Source organism: Radiomyces spectabilis (genome assembly GCF_025331425.1).
Source record: "Radiomyces spectabilis strain NRRL 2753 chromosome Unknown BYT42scaffold_8, whole genome shotgun sequence".
In the NCBI taxonomy this organism is placed as follows: domain Eukaryota; kingdom Fungi; phylum Mucoromycota; class Mucoromycetes; order Mucorales; family Radiomycetaceae; genus Radiomyces; species Radiomyces spectabilis.
The window spans coordinates 712,527-732,742 of NW_026251933.1; the positions used below are offsets into that span (position 1 = coordinate 712,527).

Sequence of the window (20,216 nt, forward strand, 5' to 3'; positions counted from 1 at the left end):
ACAGGGAGAAGATCCGTATTGAACTGTAATTCAAGACACAGTTTTTGGGTTATTTTTACAAGTCAGTGGAATATTTTGAAAGTGCGCGCGTGGCGGGCATTCACTTACAGGATTGGATCGTTCTCATCCAATCGATTTTCTCTTACACTTTTTTTCTATGAGAGCGACAACGAAACATTTGATGTCATTTCAACAGTTCCAAGAAGGTGCTCCTGAAAGAAAAAAATGCACTTCATAACTGTTTGAATTAAAAAAAAAAAAGAAAGATGAATTCTGCGGACTTTTAAATAGGCAGGTAATCCTGTAGAAAGAAGTTTCCAAAGAAACGAGCAACGCTGATATAAAATGCAACAATCAGCTTCCTCCTTTTCTTTTTCCCTTTTTATTGAAACTTTTTCCATCCCCCCCTCTAAACGTCCGCTTCATCCTCTTCCTCACTACTGTCCTTTTTTGTTTATCCAGTTTTTTTCCATCATGAAAATCATTCCTATTGGCGTTTTAGAAGATAATTACTCGTATATCTTGATCGACGAGAAAAGCAAAGAAGCCGCCGTCATCGATCCTGTCGAACCTATAAAGATTCTCAATGTCATTAGTCAGACCGGTGCCAAATTATCGAGGTACTTTTTTTTTTCAAAACAAAGAATTTGGGTGTTTCACCATCACCATCCATTTGGCATAAAAAATCGTCCCAATCCATTTATACCTTTTTTTATTTTATTTTTAGTGTATTTATTACACATCATCATTGGGATCACGCTGGAGGCAATATTGAACTCGTAGGTAAGTTGTTCTTGTGATCGGCAAAACGGTTACAAATTTATGGTCAAGACAGAAAACGAGGAAGAAATGAAGAAAAATGGAGTTTCAAAAAAATGGATTTGGAGGATTGGGGTTACTGATGGTTCATTCTTCTCTTTTTAAAAAGCGAAAAAGCCGGGTTTGGCCGTGTACGGTGCGGATGCGCGCATTCCCGAGATCAATTATGTGTGCAAAGATCATGAGGAATTCAAACTAGGATCACTAGAAATCACGCCATTGCATACTCCTTGTCATACCAAGGGGCACGTCTGTTATTATGTCGTGGATCCCGCCACCAATGAAAAGGCAGTATTCACGGGAGAGTAAGTTTCAAGGGAAAAGAAACCAGCCATGGACCGCTTGGGATTGATAACCAAGTATGAAACACTAGTACTTTATTTGTCGCCGGCATTGGCAAATTCTTTGAAGGCGATGCGCGCGATATGTACCGTATCTTATTCCACATCATCACCAAACTTCCCGATGACACCTGGGTCTACTGCGGTCATGAATATACCAAAGACAACTTGAAGGTTAGTATCGAGATCGATTAAACGGACGACAGGAGACATTTAGTGACCCATTGACGAAAACCTCTTTATTATATTTTGCAGTTTGCCATGACGCTTGAACCTCACAACGAAAATTTGATGGCCAAATGGGCGTGGTGTCAAGACAAGACCATCACGGTGCCTTCGACAATCGGTCAGGAAAAACTGTATAATCCGTTTTTGCGGGTCAATGAACAGTCGCTACAAATGATTGCCGGCAAAAGTGATCCTGTTGAAGTGCTGCATACATTGAGAGAAATGAAAAACTCTTTTCGATAATCTCGGTAAAGAAAAAAAAAAAAAAACCGGAATGGATTGAACGGCTGGCCCTCACATTGATATTGGAGATGACTCTCTCTTTTTTACCTTTTTTTTTTCCGGCAAAGACGATCTCCGTCTTTGATATTCCACTATATTTCTATTGTCCATTATTTCCGTCTTTTTTTTTCCTTATCTTTTTTTTTTTCGGTTGCATGATGATGGACCGAATATATTCTTTTTTTCCTGTATTCTAATCATAAACTTACATCTTTATTACTATACTATCCAATATCCTGAATCTTGAATATAGCGGATGCTGCGGTTCGGGAAGGCATGATTTCTAGGTTTATATAGTATACAAGTCGTGGAAGCACTTTTGAAATTTAGCTTCGTCTTCGCGGGTATTTGTAGAAAGGTGAACAAGGTTGTATGGAAGCTGAAACTCGTCTGGTTCGATGAGCAAGGACGGATTATGTGCCTACACGAAAGGAGATCACGATTTTTTGGTATTCTTGACAATGTCGAGCGATTTGTGTATCATGTTGGCCATTTCAACAAAGGCTTGCATTTGGTCTAATTCATTGACAATTTTGCGAGCGTCTTCAATGTCGGCATTGGAGGTTTGGACAGTTTGGCCGAGTTGACGCAGCTGTGCACGGTTGTCCATCATTTGAGGCACTTTACGATGGATATGCTCCATGACCCGATGCAGACCCACTGAACTGTCATTGAGTGATAACTTGAGCGTTCGCACCATGCCTGTGCTGACTGTTCCAATGGTTGAATATTTAGCGAAGCAACACAGCATGTCCCCATCCAATAGCGATGTTTACCTCGTCTCACTCGTTCCTGCAATCGAGAGGATCGTTCCTCTTCATCGAGAGAATGGATACTGTTTGCAATGGAGACTGGGTTGAACATGGCGGCTCCAGCATTAAGTAGATGAAGACTGGAAGACGATGCATGACGCGCATAGTCGGATATTTGCTCGAATGACATGGTCGATCGGCCGGAAGGTGAGCGAGGCACGGGCTCGGCAGTGGATGACGCCGTTGAATGTGACATTACAGAAGGCGGTTTCCGCTTTTGAAAGGGCACAATGAGAGATAAAGAAAAGTGGCCTTCTTTTTTCGACAGTTCCCCGCGTGGTTCACCATCAGCATGAGACTCTGACTTATCCATATAATGTGTTGGAAACGAAAAAATGCATGATCACGCCGCCCAATTGTTTGTGACGGTTTTAGTTCAATGACTCTCCCTTTTCGTGATGCCATCATTGGACAGTGGGCACTAGCCCTAACCGTAACGCACGAAGCAATCACTGAGCTCTTTCACAGACACTCGATAAACGTATACGTATGATGCCCGTATTTATAATAATCAAAACCGAGATAATTAGCCGATGCATACTAAAATCTTTGAAATGAGACAAAGCAGTTACAAAAACACTTTGAGTCTGTATGCATTCAGACACTATGTACTCGTACAGGTCCCCTTTCGAATGGTTGGCTGATCTTTATTCACAAATATAATAAAACGCTGTGGAATGCGAGCGCCAGGCTATGTTAGGAGAACGGCATTAGAGCATGGAAAGACATAATGTATTTTCCCAAGAATCGCGGTCTGTAAAGAGAGTATCTAGTTTGAGCAGATTGGCGGCGGTTTCCCAGTTGCGTGCGCGACGTTCTTCGACAGTTGGATTGTTGACGAAATGTCCGCACAGTTCGAGCACTTCGGCGGGGCTCACGGTTTTGCCTGAAGCTCGCTTGAACACGAGCTTGCTGACAGCCACACACGCGACGGTCGGTTCGGTCTGATCGCCTTCAGCGGGAATCACAAACCGATGTTGCAACCACAACCATTTTTGATTCCATGTCCATACCCGGGTCTGGATGGTGTACTGCTGAAAAGGTGCAATCTCCTTTTTAAACAACGTCAACACGCCAGCATTGTGCCCGAATATGTTGTGGTTTGGCTCCATCATCATCTTTGGAAATACTGCATACAATAGATGAATACGGCTGAAATCAAGCATCTTGTTGTACGTGCTAAACAAAATGGTGTCAATCAAAACGGATGTGTCATCATGTCATATTGACTGTTTTACCTATTATTCTGCACACAGGGCGTCGACGTTAAATGATGGAATGATGGTTGGCTGTATTCATGTTTTATTGGCTTACCATATGCTGATTGTAATCAATATCATCGAGTAAACAGCGGTAGTCTTGCGATACCACGGTGAATAAGGCTAATTCGAGTGAAAATACCCAGTCAAAATTAGAGTATATTTCATAACGCAGTTATAGTTTTATTGTGCGTACGGTCAGGACACAGTTGCGCCATGGTGGCCCGTTTCACCAGCGATCTTAGTAACAGCCATGAACGAAATGTGTAAGCAAGAGGCAATGATTTCAAGTGAGTCAAGATCAGGATCAAGGCAGGAACCCCAATAGCGGCTGATAATGTAGCAATAGGAGGGGCCATGACGGAAATGTGGGAGTTGAGTGCAAGTGAAAGCGTCTTAACAGGTGGAGTCTCAAGCGTATTAAGCAGCCGTTGACGTCGTACAGACAAAATAATTTGACTAATGGCCTTGTTCCTATGATTGGTTGTTTGCATGCCAACATATGAAAATGGATGCACCGGTCCAGTGACCTTGACCAAACCGCCCCACCTGTCCTTTTTTTTTCCAAATAGCACCGTATCTCATTTCTCTTGCAACCATCACTATCACCCAGATGACTTCCACACCCCCGCACATCCTGCACAACCCAAAGGACCCACAGCATTAAAAAAAAAGGAAACAGCGTAATAATACAGGTTGTTTTATGTTCATCTAAATCTCCCAGGCACACTCTCCAGGTTTTTCTATCGCCAATGCCGGTTCCTTCTTTCGCTTGCGATCAATTTCATTTCTGAAAAACTGTACGCATCAGAAAAAAAAAGTATTAGTTTCCAATGATTTTTTTTTTTTTTCAACGCATGATGAGGTCGCCTTACCGTGGCATAAGTGTGATCGAGGAAATCTTCCAGCACGTATTTGGGTTTCAAGAATTGCTCGGAAAAGATCTTGGCCAAGGTGGCGACGTTGGCATAGTAATGTTGGGCAAGGGTCTGAACTTCCCACAGGGACGATTCCAAGGCTTTGGCTTCGTAGGGATTGCCTTCTTCAAATCGGTAAGGATCCTCGGCTTGGCCAATCGCTTCATGACTGTGGATAAGTTTCATGCAAGTGGGATGTCGTTTCAGCAAATTGTAAATGAATGGAATAATGATAACGCTTGCCGCCGGTGGTGCATTCAACGACAATCGTGCTAGCCGTTTGATAAAAGCTGCCACCAATGTAGCGGGTAAATATCTATTTAAATCAGAGAATGATGATGTGTTAGATACCGGGGTGATGATGCCCTCTTTTAACATCATTAAACTTACGCAGAGGATAAGAAAATGTCTAGTAAACGGAAAAATCGGGAACGGAACTTGACATGCATGATGTTGCGGTCTAATAAAGTGTACAGTTTGTGGTAAAAGTCGGGATAATCCAGATTGTGTTCGGTGATCAGCGTGAAGAGACCGTTTAGAGCTAACAGACTGGTGGCGCCTCCCACATTATACGAGTCCGTCAAGAAATCCATCAGCAACTTGGGTTCCACGAGATGAGGTAACACGCGCTTATGCAAAATCAGCAATGTCTTTTTGTAAATCTCTTCTGTCAACGGTAATTTGAGAACTGCCAACCAGCATTCCGAGAAACTGCGTTGATGGACTCGAAGCTGCAAAAGCGGATGGGTCTTTGGCTTGGACTTGGCACTCGTCTTTTTCTTGTCAGACGCATCTTCGTCTTCCTCTTCAGATAACAAACCGCCACCCAAGAGATCATCCATGTCATCTTCATTGTCTTGATCCCCCTCTCGTCCCTTTGATTTTTTAGCTCCCTCAGGTTGTCCAGTCCAGAATTCGTCAATCTCGGATGCGTCTGTGGGCATGGTACGGATCGCCTCGATGATTGAAAACGCATTGTTGGCGATTAATGATTGTTCTGTTTTCGTGCTGGTTCCCTTGCTTGTTTTCTGTTTTTTGCTCGAACTCTTGACGGTATCCAAAAGAGCATTTCTCGACTCTTTTCCAAGAATCTCACTACAAGATGGGGACACGTTAACCACCCTGTCTTCCTCTTAAAAGAAGTCAACTCGTGCCCTTTCACTTACGCAATATCTTTGTAAAGGTAATGCCGTAAATCATCATACACGTTTAAATATTTTTCCAACAATTCGTTGCGCAAGGGTTGACTGAAATTCGGGTTGCGGATGATCGCATTCACAATGGGACCGTAAAAATCGTTGGCAAAAGCATAACGTTGCGAATACAAGGTCAATGTTTCCGACTCGGTTTTAAGCAGCGTCATGAGAATGTTGAGAGCGGGAATCTGCAATCCCGGTTCCTCATGGGCGAGAAGCGCTCGTAGCCGGTCTTGATAGTCAAAGTACTGTTCACGCAACCAAATGGTCACTTTGTCTTTGGCGGTGAGTTCGACCGATTTCGGTTTCCTCATTTCGCCTTTGGTAATAAGGCTCGTAAACACACGGTGCAGCGAATGGATAGCTGCATGCACGATTTGCGCATCGTCGTTCTGGGCAAACTGACGGATTTCCACCAAATTGTTCAGATTCGACTTGTCTGATAAACTGGCTTCCAGCATACGAATCTTTTGTCGAACATCTTTGAAGCTGCCAGCCTAGAAAGAGAAGGGACATACGTCAGTGGGATAACTTTGCATACCCTTTTTAATATATAAACATACCGATGGCGTACTGCGCTTTCTCTTCTTTGTGATCTGCGGCATGGCTGATGATCTAATTTACAAGAAACGGACCCAAAAACTCCGGTTCTCACAGACCAAGATAAAAAAAAATTGGCCATTTCTGACGGCGAGGAAAAGCAGTTTCAGTGGCTTGTTCAGGTCCCGTCAGCCTCCACGAGCATGCATGAAAATTTTAATTGGGATCTGGGCTTTCACTTTCAAATTCCACCCTCAAAACATATTGAATGGTATGCTTTATTTCTTATTCCGGATGAGTGTTATATAATTACAATAGACAACGAAATGTTGTGGACGTTCAATTATTTTTTGTCAAGTTTGGGGTTTGCCTTTTCTTGGTAAAATTCCTTCTCTTTCAGGTGGCCCATCAAAAAGAGCATCTCTTTGCGCATTTGATTAATTCCGGCCCCAGTTTTGGAGCTGACGACAATGACATGTTTCACAGCATTCCTAAATGGTTGAATAGCGTCTTGAACCACCATTATCCGCCGTGCAAGCGTCGGTAACACCTGCAAATCACATTTTGTCATGATAATCTGAAATTTGACTCGTTTCCTGCATGTTCCAATCGACCATTAGTTGCCAGCGTTTAAAGGTGCATCATCCTCATTTTCATAAACCAACTTACGTTTCCAACATCTTTAGAAAGTCCAGATCCGCTACTTTTATACCTACGCGCGAAAAAAAAAAAAAAAAAAAAAGTCGCCCATCAATTACCATGGTCTCCTTATTTTCGACAATGACTGAAGAAAGATGTTTTACCGTGTCGGGCGTCAATTACGACAAATATGCGTTTTAGTGCTTTTCGCTCCGAAACATACCTTTCCATCTGTAACGGAAGCATAAGTCCAACCATATTTCAAGAAAAACAGTGCCATAGCCTTTTACTTACCAAGTTTCGCCACTGTTGTCGCTGTTCATCGTCGACAAAGGCAAACCCGTAACCGGGCATATCGACCATGGTAAATAAGCGGCCCACGGAGTAAAAGTTGATTTGTTGGGTGAGGCCCGGTTTATCTGACGTTCGAACAATGGTGGTTGAAGCAAGACTATTCAATAAGCTCGATTTTCCAACATTCGATCGTCCTATGATATAACTGTTAATTCTTTTCCACGGGCCACTATTTTTGAAAAGGGGTGGACCACAGCAAGAAAGAAATACATTACCAACAAAAGCGACTTCTTCTCCGTTCTCAACAGGGAAAGAGGCTGGAGTTTTGGCGCCGGCATAAAATGACATGAGCGGTAACTAGGAAATAAAGGGTTACCTAAGGCTGTGGGACAGCTGACTACATGGTGTGTGGGTTGTACCTGGTACTCTGGTTCCGGGGCCACTTCTGAGTGTACTGATTTGGTCTTTTGAGACTTTTGCTTGTGTACGGTTTGATATCGTTTGGTGGTGCGCAAGGTGCCAAACCCCAATCGCTCGAGCTTTTCGTACAGCTTCAACGGTGGTTGGATTCTGTTGAACTTTTGTCGATTCGACAGTGTTTCAGGGGCCGTGTTCGTGGAAGTGGATGTAAAACGAGTTGAAAAGCATAATGACGACGATCGTTTTGCAAATAGACATCGGCCCGATTGATGTTCGGCGGCGATCAAGAGCGATCTACAATGTTGCATCATGGTTTAAACGAACCGTGGCTGACTTTTTTCTTTGGCAGCTGCTGCGTGAATATTTCTTTTGGCACTCCCTAAATTCACAGTCCAAAAATTTCAATGCAAATTTCCACCAGGAGGACGGGAAAGATCAGTTTCAAGAAACTCTATGCTTAGTATGCTCGGTCGCTGGATAAGCATAACCATACCTTGCGTCCGTGCCCTGTCATTTCGTTCGCTTTATGTGCTTCAGCCACCAAGGTCTTTCTCAGTTCCATGGAAAAAGAGCATTCCTGGATCACAGCCTCACCGCAGCACGACGTGTCAGCCGTCTGTTCGTCAATGGTACACAACGACAATGATGCATGAACAACCTACCATTTATGCTCTTTCCACTTCACCCGGAAAAGCAGGAGTTGCAGTGATTCGTGTTTCTGGTAGCCGGGCAAAAGAGGTAAGCACAGCACGAAATACACTTATTTGTCAGAGCCTCATTCGTCCCTATGTAGGCCATTCATCGATTAACAAAAAGTAAAGCGGCAGCCAGTGAACCACGAAAAGCCCACTTTTGTCGCATACGCCATCCAGTGTCAAGGCAGAGTTTGGATCGTGGTTTGGTGCTGTGGTTTCCGGGTCCTCACAGTTTCACCGGAGAAGATATTGTGGAATTTCAGGTTCACGGTGGCCCTGCCGTGGTTCGCAGCGTCCTCGACGCACTGCAGACACTGCAAGGTTATCGTATGGCCGAACAGGGCGAATTTGCCAAAAGGTAACATCAACTGCTCTACCCAAAAGGTCACTGGTGTCACTGAAGATTGCTTGTTTTTCGTAGAGCTTTTGATAATGATAAATTGGATTTGACTGAATTGGAAGGATTGGCTGATCTGCTGAATGCAGAGACAGAAGTTCAGAGAAAATTAGCCCTGCGTCAAGCCGAAGGTGGACTAAGGATCCCCTACGAACGTTGGCGTGAACAAATCATTCACAGCATGGCCCAAACAGAGGCTGTCATCGATTTTGGCGAAGACGAACAAATCGACGAAGGTGTTTTAGATCAAGGTACGAGGCCATAGCCATTCCCTGTTTTCGTTGTCGGTCAGAGTAACTCGACTTTTTAATTTAGTGCATGAGAATATTACTCAACTACGGGACGCCATGGAAAGTCATCTGCAAGATAACCGTGTGGGTGAAATTGTGCGCAATGGCGTTCAGGTAGCGATTATTGGCCCGCCCAATGCTGGCAAAAGCACACTACTGAATCGATTAGGTAACCATTGGGTGGAAATTTTATGATAAACTATCGTCTCTGACATTTCGGCCTGATATTATCAGCAAAGCGAGAAGCCGCCATTGTCTCGGATACCCCGGGTACAACGCGCGATATCGTCGAGGTCAACCTGAACCTGGGTGGCTATCCTGTGGTGGTGAGCGATACTGCAGGATTAAGACAATCAGACGACGTCATTGAAATGGAAGGTGTGCGGCGAGCCAAAGCAAGGTAAAATATTGTGCCAACCCCATACAGGAGGAAAAAGACCATCATCCTATCATACTGAATTCTCTGTTGTAGATTGCAAACTTCAGATATCAAAATCTGTTTACTGTCATATTCGCAACTGCTGTCGCGAGACCAAGAATTACGCCTTGATCCGATTCTTCGAGATATCCTTGATCAAGACACATACCTGATTTTGAACAAGGAAGATATCAGCAAAGATGTGGACGCCAAACGATGGGTCGACAAGGTTCAGCGTGAAACCGGAGTGCGCAAAGTATGGTCCATGAGTTGCAAGACGGATCACGGCGTCGATGTGTTCTTGCAGGACATGATCGATCTCTTGAAAGAAAAGTAAGTGGATAGTCGGAACAAACGGAAAGGATGGGGATTGTCTAATGTTTGAGTATTCTGGTTAGGTTTGACGATTATATCAATAGCCCGGTGCTGATCACGCAAGTGCGTCATCGTCATCATCTCCAAGAGTGTATCGCTTCTCTCAACAACTATCTAAGTATGTGTCTTGATGTGTATGTTATCCTATGAATTCCGGAAAAAGCTTACGCGTTTCCTCTTGTGGTAGGCCTATCCACGGACGATGTTGTACTTTCTGCTGAAGAACTGCGGCAAGCAGCCAATGCTTTGGGAAGGATCACCGGACGCGTGGATGTTGAGGATGTTCTCGATGCCCTCTTTAGCCAGTTTTGCATCGGTAAATAGAAGATGCACCCAAGGCTAACATTTTATTTTCACATCGTCTTTGCCCCTACACTTAGACTTTAATTTTATTTTCCCTTTTCATTGTAAAAACTGCATCTCAATCATCATTACTAGAATACCAACCCTTTTCACCCCATTCAATGTCGCATAAATACAAGCATTTAGCAATTATACACTGTTGTTGTTTGACAAACTCTTGGCAAAGCTGTTGTTACTTTTGAGTTTGCTGTTTCTTTCTGAATTACAAAAAGATAATATATAAATAAAGAATAGTGTCTTTCGCTCGCATCAGGTATATTTACAGATGGGGGAAAAATGAAAGCGGCGATAAAATATAAGAAAAAAATAATATCATCATGTTCTGAGGTCCTCAATTTCAAGGTGGTAATCCTTCACTTTGACGTGACCCAAACCATGTGCATCCTGCGAATAGCAATGAAATCGTAAGAAAATTGAACGCGGTTTGCGATAATCAGCGCTTTCGACTTACAGTATAGATGGGCACATCCGGATGCGGATGGAAAGCACTCGGTTGCTGACAAGTGCTAATGACGTCCAGACCGGGAGGATCCGTCAGTCGGAATATACCAAAACTTTTTGATTACAGTCATTAGTATTTCTCATCTTTGCCGTATCTCACCCTATCTCGCACAAATGCTTACTTTGGTTTCTTGGTGACCGCGCATACAATAGCAATCGCTTCGGGTAACATGAGCTGATATGAACAGTGTGTATGTAAATCGACGGAACTAAGGAAACATGACTGGGTTGGATGGGTCTATAAAATACAAGTCCATTGAGCCCTTTCTTCATGGGGGGGGGGATTATCCAAGCAAGCGAAGAAAATGACATACATGAATCCAGCCAAAAGTGAGCAAATCGCGTTTATCTTGAAACTCAAACAACTCTTCTTCGTTTTCGGTCGTGCATGTATCGGACGTGCCGATCTGCTTGGGTATAATGAGGGTCGTGATTTTTAGGATATTGTTTTTCTATGCAAGTTACCCACGACTTTTTCAGTGATTGTCTATTGTAAATATTAAAATGCTGAAAACTTACCAAAGTGCCAGCGAGAATACCGCATGTTTCTATATTTTTGCTGGTATTTGGCTGAGCGATACGAAGAAACCGCTGATGCAATGACTCTGGAACAAGCAATGTGCGTAAAGGCTCTCCCCGTTCCGTCGTAGCTGTTTCAACAAATGCACTCAATACACCTGAGCACCTATTCATAAAATGGCATTGCATGTTACCTCCACTGGAAGGCGCCGTATCCGAAATGGAAGGCGTCGGTAATACTGGTTCTTCCAGTTTGATCTTGGGCGGTAATGCTGGCGCGTCATTCGACAAGGCAATTTTCGGAGGAAGAGCAGGGGATTGAAAGGAAGGCTTTGGAGGCAAAAGAGGCGCTCCTTCGAATCGATCCACTGGACCCGGTGACACGGGCCCCTGTCGCATACTTGCCAATGGACTTGCATGATACGAAAATCTACCCCGACCATGAAAAAAACTGGGTTAACATACATTGACACTTTCGCTGATATTGCCCATTCGCCAATCAAGTTACCCGTCACTTCGATTTGGATGAATTGCTGAAGCGTATCTCGGTTGGTCTCGATGATCTGCAGTAGGTACCGAACCCGACCTAACCCGTTCCTTTCATCAGAACAAGAACACCCCGGGACACTAACCTACCCTCATTCACGTACCGACAACTTGTATCATATCCCACCCCAGCAACTCCTTTGAGCGCTTCTTGAAGTGACCATTCACGTTGAGCTTCTGTGACAGTGCCTTCATCTGAGGTTGCCGGCGGTGGTTCTCGTTTGACGGCTTCTTTAGCGGCCTGAACTCTTTTCTCATAAGCGCGATACTCGGCATCCAAAACCGGTTTCATGGTCTCCAGTGCATTCAATGCTTCAAGGCAATTCTGAACAAACCGAGTGTCAACATTATGCGCTTCCCCCTGAGCATTTACAGTATATTTTACCTGTCGAATAACTTTGATGGCCGGTTTGTTCTCGCTTCGTTTGTATTCGGCATGCTTTGGCAATTCGTTAATGCCCAGACTGATAATAGAAACAGTTAGAACAGCGAGCATGGAAATGGGTTGAGGTACGCTGGAACAATGCCTACTTGGTGTACTTCATGTACAATATATAGGCATGACGAAGATCGTTTTCTGCTTTGTAGACACGAGCTTGCTTGATAAGAAGATCGGCCGAGCGAAAGTAGAGTCGTATAGGTGTTTTTGAATCGAATTGAATGGCCGCCAACGCATTCAACTCGGTCGTTGATTGGGGTCTTTGCGCCATGGCTTTGGTGAACCCAGTCGGCAGTATAATGTTGGTGGAAAACGCAAAGAGAAAAAAGTCAGGGCCCAAAGGACGTGCATTGAAACCCGATGGGGCAGTTGGATGGTCCGGTCCGGATAACGTCGGAGTTAAATAGGAGAGGAGCGGGGGAAGGGGGCGGCCGCTGGTGGGTGAGGCGGTTATAGGATCGTGATGAGGATGCAGCCAATTTATCTTTCTCTTTTTTCAACTTGATCATCAAGATGGTATGGCATTGTGAATAGATCTTACAAGCTGCGTCCTTTTTTTCTTGTAACATTCGTGGATGGATTGCAACGGATGGATGCAGAGCATGAATTGCCCAGAGAATGGATTCACTAACGATCTTTTTGTGTCAACTAGTCCGCGGCTGCCAGACCCGTCATCAACGTTTACTCTGAGAGTGGTAAGGGTGCCTCCGGCACTGTGCCTTTGCCCGCCGTGTTCAAGGCCCCTATCCGTCCTGACATTGTCAACTTTGTCCACACCAACATGGCCAAGAACAAGCGTCAGCCCTATGCCGTCTCTGAGAAGGCTGGTCACCAAACCTCCGCTGAATCCTGGGGTACTGGTCGTGCTGTTGCCCGTATTCCTCGTGTCAACGGTTCCGGTACTCACCGTGCTGGTCAGGCTGCTTTCGGTAACATGTGCCGTGGTGGTCGTATGTTCGCTCCTACCAAGGTAAAAACTTAATTGAGATCAAAAATGGGATCAAGTGAGATAAGAAGAGGTGGTTAAACCGAAATTCTCGAATCATTGTAGACCTGGCGCAAGTGGCACATCAAGACCAACTTGAACCAGAAGCGTTTCGCCACTGCTTCCGCTTTGGCTGCTTCTGCTCTTCCTTCTTTGGTTATGGCCCGTGGTCACCGCGTTGAGAAGATTGAGGAAGTTCCTCTTGTCATTGGTGATGGTGTCCAGACTTTGACCAAGACCAAGGATGCCGTTGCCTTGTTGAAGTCCGTCAACGCCTATGCCGATGTCGTCAAGGTTTCCAACTCTCGCAAGCTCCGTGCCGGTCTTGGTAAGCTCCGCAACCGTCGTCACCGCCAGCGTCGTGGTCCCCTTGTCATCTACAACGAAGACAACGGTATTGTCAAGGCTTTCCGCAACTTGCCCGGTGTTGAACTTGTCAACGTCCGTCGCCTCAACTTGTTGCAGCTTGCTCCCGGTGGTCACTTGGGTCGTTTCATCATCTGGACCCAGAGTGCTTTCGCCCTTTTGGACGAACTCTACGGTACCTACGAGACCCCTGCTTCTTTGAAGAGCAACTACGTCTTGCCTGCTCACATCATGACCAACCCTGATGTCGCTCGTTTGATCAACTCTGACGAAATCCAGTCGGTCGTCCGTCCCGCCGGTTCCAAGATCCAGAAGCGTCCCTACACCCAGAAGAAGAACCCTCTCCGCAACCAAGGTGTCATGAACCGCCTCAACCCCTATGCCCAGGTTCTCCGTCGTGCCGAAATCTTGGCTTCCGAGAAGCGTGCTTCCGGCAAGGTCTCCAAGGCTCAGCCCAAGAAGAAGGGTGCCAGCACCGCTGCTTCCAAGAAGTTCTTGGAAACCCTCCACTCTGCTTAAGCGCATCTATCCTCTCATTTTAATAAAGTAAAAGGACTAAAGGATCTGATCTGTTTCTTGAACAGGTTGGCATCGTCTTTTGTTTTTTTGTCATCTAAAAAAAAGTGCGAGAACAATCGCAAGCCGATCAGTGTTTGCTTAACTTTTTCCCTCCCAACGCAATTTGGGCGAAAAACATGTGTATCAAACGTGGTAAAAAAAAATGCAATGAAGAGAGGTTTATCTGTGTTGGCAGCAGAGATTGATGAGTCCATAGTATGTTCACCATTTTGCTGTTGCATGGCACGGTCCTGATCTTAAAATTCTGCCCAACCATAAAAACGCGCTGGTGCTTTGTTAATGATCAACTCATAAGCCTTGACTCTGTACATTTCAGTCTTCCCCATGGTGATGGAATTGTTGCTGTCCTTTACCACTCTCTTTTTTGAAGGTAAAGAACAACATCAATTTATATTTTGATTAGCAAACAGGCGACACCTTCACAAATGTGGCATATGAAGAGTTGTTGACCTAACAGAAAGATGGATGTTTGCTCTCTGTACAAACCAGGTGGTCTTTTTTTTTTCTCGAAAAATCGATCCAAATCATTAATCTATCTTTTTGAATTTGAAGAATCTTGACAGGAGACGCGGGAGAAAACATTTGTGTTACGCATTCAAGTGCACCGAGAGACACCGCGGAGGTAAAAGAATTAGGTACAGCAGCAATCTGATGTTTCAGGTCATGTTCACTAGGGCATTACTTCTCTTTTTCCATGGTACTTACAGTAAACGTCGAGGTCAAGCTATTGATAGTTAGAAAAGTTCTGATTGTTGATGGTTGTTTTATATGTGCAGAACTATGGTGTGCATTTGGCAATATAACCCTAAATGACGGTCACGGTAAATGTGCCAAACCCCCCATTTTTTTTTTATATGTGCATTCAACAAAGCTCGAAATATGAATTGTCATTTGAACCATGCATGTGTAACCAACTTTTGTGTTGACCCGTAATTTTTTTTTTTTTTTTTTTTGTGAGTGGCCTCGTTCAGGCAAGATTCAATATTTGTGACGGATTGACTATTTCCTACTTTTTTTTTGCTCCTTCTCTCTTTTTTACTTTTTTCTTTTCGTTAGTATATATATATATATACCCCTTGAACTTGTTCTTATTTTACCATGGCAAAAGAAGGCCACGGTCAAATAGCAGCTGTCCAAGTAGGTATGACATTTACAACAAAAGGGCAGACATGGTGACAATGACCAAAATGGACCGTGGGTTGACTCTTTTTTTTTTTTTTTTTTTTTTTTTGTTTAATAGCGCTTCGTATCCGACCGTTGACGGAACGAGATCGCGCCAAACCTCGTTTTGCTGGTCAGTCGAGCAACGACATTTTACGAGCGCATGACAAGACGGTGCATGTATTGCCGCACAATAAATCGTTCACGTTTGACTACGTGTTTGGACCGGACAGCCGACAGAGTGAGATCTTTTCCGTACTGGGTCAACGCTTGATCCAAAAATTTGTCCAAGGTGGTTTCTTTATTAAATTACGGTCAATCTGTATGCCTGAAATAAGTCACTAATTGTTCAATAGGCTACAATGTGACGATTCTCGCTTATGTACGACTAGAAAACCCCCCCCCATCTCTTTTTCTGTGTCTGTCTGTCTCTTTCCTGAGATCAGTGTAAACCTAATCAAGCTCCTTGTTTTTCTTAGGGTCAAACCTCGTCTGGCAAGACTTACACCATGGGCACCGCCCAGCACACCGGACAATTTGACATGGAAAATGAAGGCATTGTGCCTCGAGCGGTGGCGTTGCTGTTTGAAAGTCTTCAGAATCCCCCCAGTCCTACCTCTCCTTCCTCCTCTTCCACGTCCAACAACCCCAGCTCACCCGTTCTCAAACCCCAATCCTTACATCCGCGTTCGCGTATCTCTTTGCCACCGTCTTCTTCTTCATCTTCGGGTTCCAACGGATCATCATCCAAGTATAAATATACCGTCAAAGTTTCCTTTGTCGAAATCTACAACGAAGAACTTATCGATCTCCTGAATCCCGCACCTCCTTCCGAGAAACCACCCGTCACAATTCGCGAAGATACCAAAGGCCACATTTACTGGACAGGGGTCAAGGAACTCCTTGTCTCAAGTACAGAAGATGTCTTGCTGTAAGCAACGAAAATCCCTCTCTCAGTGGAATTCATATCGGCTGACGATCTTTTTTTTATTCACTAGCTATTTGCAACAAGGAACGCAGAATCGAGCGACGAGTGCTACGGATATGAATGAAAAATCATCACGATCACACGCTATTTTTTCAGTGACACTAAGACAAGAACGATGGCTGCCTGCGGGTGGATCATCCATGTCACGTTCGGCCAGCCCTGTACCGCCAAGGCAGCCGAAACCGCGGCCGTTGAGCGCCGTTAATTTCCGTCCACCGTCCAACGAGGCCCAAGGAGCCGAGGACGGCGAATGGATCATCACGACCTCCAAATTCCATTTTGTCGATTTAGCCGGTAGTGAACGTGTAAGTCTGGGCAGGTTTGAGCAGACGAGCAAAGAAAATGGGGATTTGTTGCTCGCTGGTGATTTGGCATACAGCGACATGCAGAACTAATAAGGCGACGGCGACTATTTTTTAGCTCAAACGGACGGCCGCTGAGGGCGATCGAAGGAAGGAAGGAATCAACATCAATGGAGGGCTGTTGGCGTTGGGCAATGTGATTTCAGCGTTGGGCGATCCGTCCAAACGAAGTACGCACGTCCCTTATCGCGATTCCAAACTGACCCGCTTGCTGCAAGATTCGTTGGGTGGGAGTGCAACCACGCTGATGATTGCGTGTGTAAGTCCGGCCGAACACAATTTATCCGAAACCATCAACACGCTGGGATACGCGAATCGCGCAAGAAATATCAAGAATCGTGTGGAGAAAAACGAGGCCGAGGAATGGATGACGACCGATAATGTGTCCTTGCTACGTAATATGATTGAGAAGCTGAAAAATGAATTACGAGCGAAATCCAGCCTTCCCCATTTGATCTCGAGACACGAGGATGGCATAGGTCCACCTACCCCTGACGGAGGTGAACTGGAGCAACTGTATCAGAATCAGCAGTTGATCATTTCGGACTTGCAACATCAAATTCAGGAAATCCGCATGGAAGCCTCGGACATGCGCGATCAAAATCGAGGGCTTGAAAAAGAGGTCAACCGGTTACGCCAGTCGGGCAAGGGAGGAGCATTGCCACCCGATGTCGATTTTGAGCACCTCGTGGAACCGGTGATTGAAGAGTATGAAAAGAGCATGGCGTCACTGGAATCGCAACTGCAAATGTCAAGGGCCGCACTGTACCATTCAGATATTGGTTACAAGGAACAGACGGCCAAGCTGGAACAGTGTGAAATCGTGATTGAACATCAGGAACAGACCCTCAAGGAATTGGAACAGCAACTGAGAAGGTACAAGGATCAGGAACGACAGGCAGAAGTGTACATTGCCGAACTCGAAGAGAAACTGACCCACACCGACAAAGAGGCCATGCGAGATCAGGAAATGCTGACCGAGTTGAAAAATCGAATTTTGAAACTCAAGGAAACCGATGAAAGCACCGAGAAGTATATTCACGATCTGGAACAACAATTAGCCGTGGCCAATGCAGCCAAGGCGGCTCTGGAAAGCACCTTGGAGACAATGAAGCAAGACGCGGCCACCACCAACAACAAGCCAAGCCCTGAATCGCCGCCCGTGGTTGACATGCACGCTCATAAGCTGCTTCTGGAAGAGCTCGACAGTGTGCGCTTAGAACTAGACACCCGCAATCAGCAGTATGATGCACTGAAAGCAGACATGGAAGCACTGCAGGAAGCGTCGGCGGAAACGGGCGACAAGAATGCATCACTGATTGAAGAGCTGCGAGAAGAAATCAAACAAGCTCACTCTGAGCACAGTGAATCGCTCAAGGAACTTGACGAAGTGTTGCTACGATACCAGGAAGCCCATGATCGCGTTGTGGAACTTGAGCAACAACTCAGCGATACACAAAAGAAAATCGACGATGAAAACGAAGCCTCTCAGACGGAATCGGTGGGATCACGAGCGGCGGTCGATGAAACCGCCATCGAAGTCGAAAACGCCAAAAATGCAAAGAATTTCGATCGGTTAAAGCGGGAATATACCATCTTGAAGCGAAAGTATGACAAACTCAGGTCGGTGCTTCAGTTGCGCAAAGGAATCGATGCGGTCTCGATTCTGGGAATCTACGAAAAGCTGGTGAAACAGTACCATGAGCAAACTAGCCATTTATCGCTCACCCTCGAGGAAATCAAGAAGTTGCAAAGTGCGCATCAAGAAGGCAAAGATCCTACCGGTCAAGATGCCCAGGTGATAGCGCATGTGCTTGAACTGGATCATCAACTACTGAAACAACGCGACAAGATGGCCTTTGAAACGCAACAATTCCAAAGCGAAGTGCACGCATTACTGGCGAGAAACCGGCGGGTAGAAATGGCCTGGGAAAGTTTGCGGCCCAAAACGGGTGCACTGTCAATGCCACGATTACCACGGCAACGGTCGCTTTCGGTGTCCTCCGAGTCGGATATGTCGCGCCACGAGGAGTTGGACGACGCGTCATCAACGGATGCCAGTGCAACTCATGATTACGATACGAGTCTTCAAGGACTGGGCAGCCAGGAACTGGTCCATCAATACGAGAGCAACTTGATGGCGCTCAAGACCAGGCTGGCTATGGCACAACACGGACTTCGAGCGCATCATGCGACGATCAATAAACTGCAAATGAATTTGCAGTATGCGCAAGACGCACTGTTACAGCAGCCGGACGTTTCTCCTACAACCAAACGCGTGACTGAAAGTGATATTGATGATCTTATGCAACGAATGAATGCTATGAAGTTGCAGTTGGACGTGGCTGAAAATCGACCCCTAAAAAGCCCCGAAGCCAACGGTAACACCAATCGCAACAACAGCATTCGCGTATGCTTATAACCTTTAACACCTTTAACCTTGGCCACTTGTTCATAATGTATTTGCATCACATAATAATAAAAAACCAGCCCCGACCTTTTGCTTAAGAGCACATGGATTTTTGCCCTAATACACTTCATCTCGGCCAATATTCGCTGCCGCATTAAGAGTTAATGGAGTAAAAATCTACAATGGTACCAAAGCTCATTACCGGTTGTTCCGACTGCTGGCATGATTTTTTATGAGTCACACCATAGCGTGCAGAAAACTGGAAGGAATATACTTGATTCTTTTGATATTGTGGGATTTTTACATCAGATTCTTAAGCTTAGAATATGGGGAAAGCCGTGATTTTTTTTTAGGAAATTCCAAATAATTAAGGGAAGAGAAACCTATGGATCGTGGAGAAGGATAAATAGCATGACAGTGGGACAACTCTTTTGACATTGAGTAACACGATCTCGCCAAAGCCGTGACGGGGCGGAATTGATGAATTTTTTGGATGCCTCACGTGCACGCTGTCTTCATCAGTGTCCCCATGATTGAAACTGTCTAGACCATTGCCAATGCTTGAAGGATTTTTTTATGTGTTTCAATAGCCTTCCATATGAGAATCCACTGGTTTGCCTGCATCTGCTCTAAACACATGCTGCGGCCTAAAGTTATACAAAGAGTTCCTAAACGACAAGAACTTTCTGCATATAAAAATAACGATCAGTAAGTTTCTTTACAGCAACAACTCAACCATTATTTTTACTGCGGCTGCGACATCTGTGTTTCCTTTTTACGTTACTTGCAGCTGAGTAACCTAGGTCCTATGTCCAGTCGCCTCCTGATTTTCAAAAAAGGGGAAAGCGTGGACTGAAAGTTCTCTCATCTGATCAGGCTCTTCATAATTACAAGAGCCTCTGTGCGGTGTCAGCCAATGTAATAAATTTGTTGACCGACTTTTAGGTTCCCCTCATTCTCGACTAAAACGACGCCAGATGACGAAATTTTGCGTCCATCGCGGGGTTTTGATTCGTTCAAGGTCTGACTTGTTCATTGTTCTCAAAAGAGACAAAATTAAAACAATAAGGCAGGT

General features: G+C 44.9%; 9 protein-coding genes across 9 annotated transcripts; 4 read left to right on the forward strand and 5 right to left on the reverse strand.

The window, feature by feature from the left end:
* Positions 1–310: 310 nt before the first annotated feature.
* Positions 311–1,828, forward strand: BYT42DRAFT_573633 (beta-lactamase-like protein). Its single transcript, XM_051568746.1, has 5 exons — positions 311–620; positions 728–783; positions 929–1,124; positions 1,193–1,334; positions 1,416–1,828. Exons 1-5 carry the CDS (start codon positions 346–348, stop codon positions 1,629–1,631), a joined length of 885 nt encoding a protein of 294 aa, XP_051422283.1. The 5' UTR covers positions 311–345; the 3' UTR covers positions 1,632–1,828.
* BYT42DRAFT_605806 (uncharacterized protein) lies at positions 1,829–2,805 on the reverse strand. Its single transcript, XM_051571133.1, has 2 exons — positions 2,447–2,805; positions 1,829–2,381 (listed from the first exon to the last, which is right to left on the reverse strand). Exons 1-2 carry the CDS (start codon positions 2,793–2,795, stop codon positions 2,107–2,109), a joined length of 624 nt encoding a protein of 207 aa, XP_051422284.1. The 5' UTR covers positions 2,796–2,805; the 3' UTR covers positions 1,829–2,106.
* A 248-nt stretch (positions 2,806–3,053) lies between these two features.
* BYT42DRAFT_573636 (uncharacterized protein) lies at positions 3,054–4,232 on the reverse strand. The gene is made up of 4 exons (XM_051568747.1): positions 3,938–4,232; positions 3,797–3,864; positions 3,721–3,728; positions 3,054–3,661 (listed from the first exon to the last, which is right to left on the reverse strand). Exons 1-4 carry the CDS (start codon positions 4,098–4,100, stop codon positions 3,193–3,195), a joined length of 708 nt encoding a protein of 235 aa, XP_051422285.1. The 5' UTR covers positions 4,101–4,232; the 3' UTR covers positions 3,054–3,192.
* An 84-nt stretch (positions 4,233–4,316) lies between these two features.
* On the reverse strand, positions 4,317–6,501 carry BYT42DRAFT_516944 (CBF/Mak21 family-domain-containing protein). The gene is made up of 4 exons (XM_051565226.1): positions 6,418–6,501; positions 5,825–6,351; positions 5,049–5,753; positions 4,317–4,974 (listed from the first exon to the last, which is right to left on the reverse strand). Exons 1-4 carry the CDS (start codon positions 6,457–6,459, stop codon positions 4,485–4,487), a joined length of 1,764 nt encoding a protein of 587 aa, XP_051422286.1. The 5' UTR covers positions 6,460–6,501; the 3' UTR covers positions 4,317–4,484.
* Positions 6,502–6,737: 236 nt separating this feature from the next.
* Positions 6,738–8,058, reverse strand: BYT42DRAFT_614941 (P-loop containing nucleoside triphosphate hydrolase protein; the record flags this gene model as incomplete). The annotated part of the gene is made up of 6 exons (XM_051571908.1): positions 6,738–6,990; positions 7,064–7,106; positions 7,198–7,264; positions 7,328–7,521; positions 7,603–7,684; positions 7,747–8,058. The coding sequence occupies 6 exons, from the start codon at positions 8,056–8,058 to the stop codon at positions 6,738–6,740; spliced, it is 951 nt and encodes a 316-aa protein (XP_051422287.1).
* Positions 8,059–8,392: 334 nt separating this feature from the next.
* On the forward strand, positions 8,393–10,246 carry BYT42DRAFT_498580 (uncharacterized protein; the record flags this gene model as incomplete). Its single annotated transcript, XM_051564572.1, has 8 exons — positions 8,393–8,485; positions 8,541–8,800; positions 8,864–9,090; positions 9,155–9,298; positions 9,364–9,529; positions 9,602–9,880; positions 9,946–10,040; positions 10,110–10,246. 8 exons carry the CDS (start codon positions 8,393–8,395, stop codon positions 10,244–10,246), a joined length of 1,401 nt encoding a protein of 466 aa, XP_051422288.1.
* Positions 10,247–10,448: 202 nt separating this feature from the next.
* On the reverse strand, positions 10,449–12,606 carry BYT42DRAFT_534381 (uncharacterized protein). The gene is made up of 10 exons (XM_051565453.1): positions 12,383–12,606; positions 12,237–12,315; positions 11,956–12,176; positions 11,814–11,891; positions 11,500–11,735; positions 11,306–11,436; positions 11,101–11,238; positions 10,909–11,024; positions 10,737–10,839; positions 10,449–10,669 (listed from the first exon to the last, which is right to left on the reverse strand). Exons 1-10 carry the CDS (start codon positions 12,559–12,561, stop codon positions 10,601–10,603), a joined length of 1,350 nt encoding a protein of 449 aa, XP_051422289.1. The 5' UTR covers positions 12,562–12,606; the 3' UTR covers positions 10,449–10,600.
* A 3-nt stretch (positions 12,607–12,609) lies between these two features.
* Positions 12,610–14,256, forward strand: BYT42DRAFT_516953 (ribosomal protein L4 domain-containing protein). The gene is made up of 3 exons (XM_051565227.1): positions 12,610–12,806; positions 12,943–13,260; positions 13,342–14,256. The coding sequence occupies exons 1-3, from the start codon at positions 12,804–12,806 to the stop codon at positions 14,158–14,160; spliced, it is 1,140 nt and encodes a 379-aa protein (XP_051422290.1). The 5' UTR covers positions 12,610–12,803; the 3' UTR covers positions 14,161–14,256.
* Positions 14,257–15,180: 924 nt separating this feature from the next.
* Positions 15,181–19,530, forward strand: BYT42DRAFT_516955 (P-loop containing nucleoside triphosphate hydrolase protein). The gene is made up of 7 exons (XM_051565228.1): positions 15,181–15,361; positions 15,461–15,673; positions 15,738–15,763; positions 15,861–16,293; positions 16,394–16,674; positions 16,790–19,287; positions 19,344–19,530. The coding sequence occupies exons 1-6, from the start codon at positions 15,319–15,321 to the stop codon at positions 19,151–19,153; spliced, it is 3,360 nt and encodes a 1,119-aa protein (XP_051422291.1). The 5' UTR covers positions 15,181–15,318; the 3' UTR covers positions 19,154–19,287; positions 19,344–19,530.
* Positions 19,531–20,216: the final 686 nt, after the last annotated feature.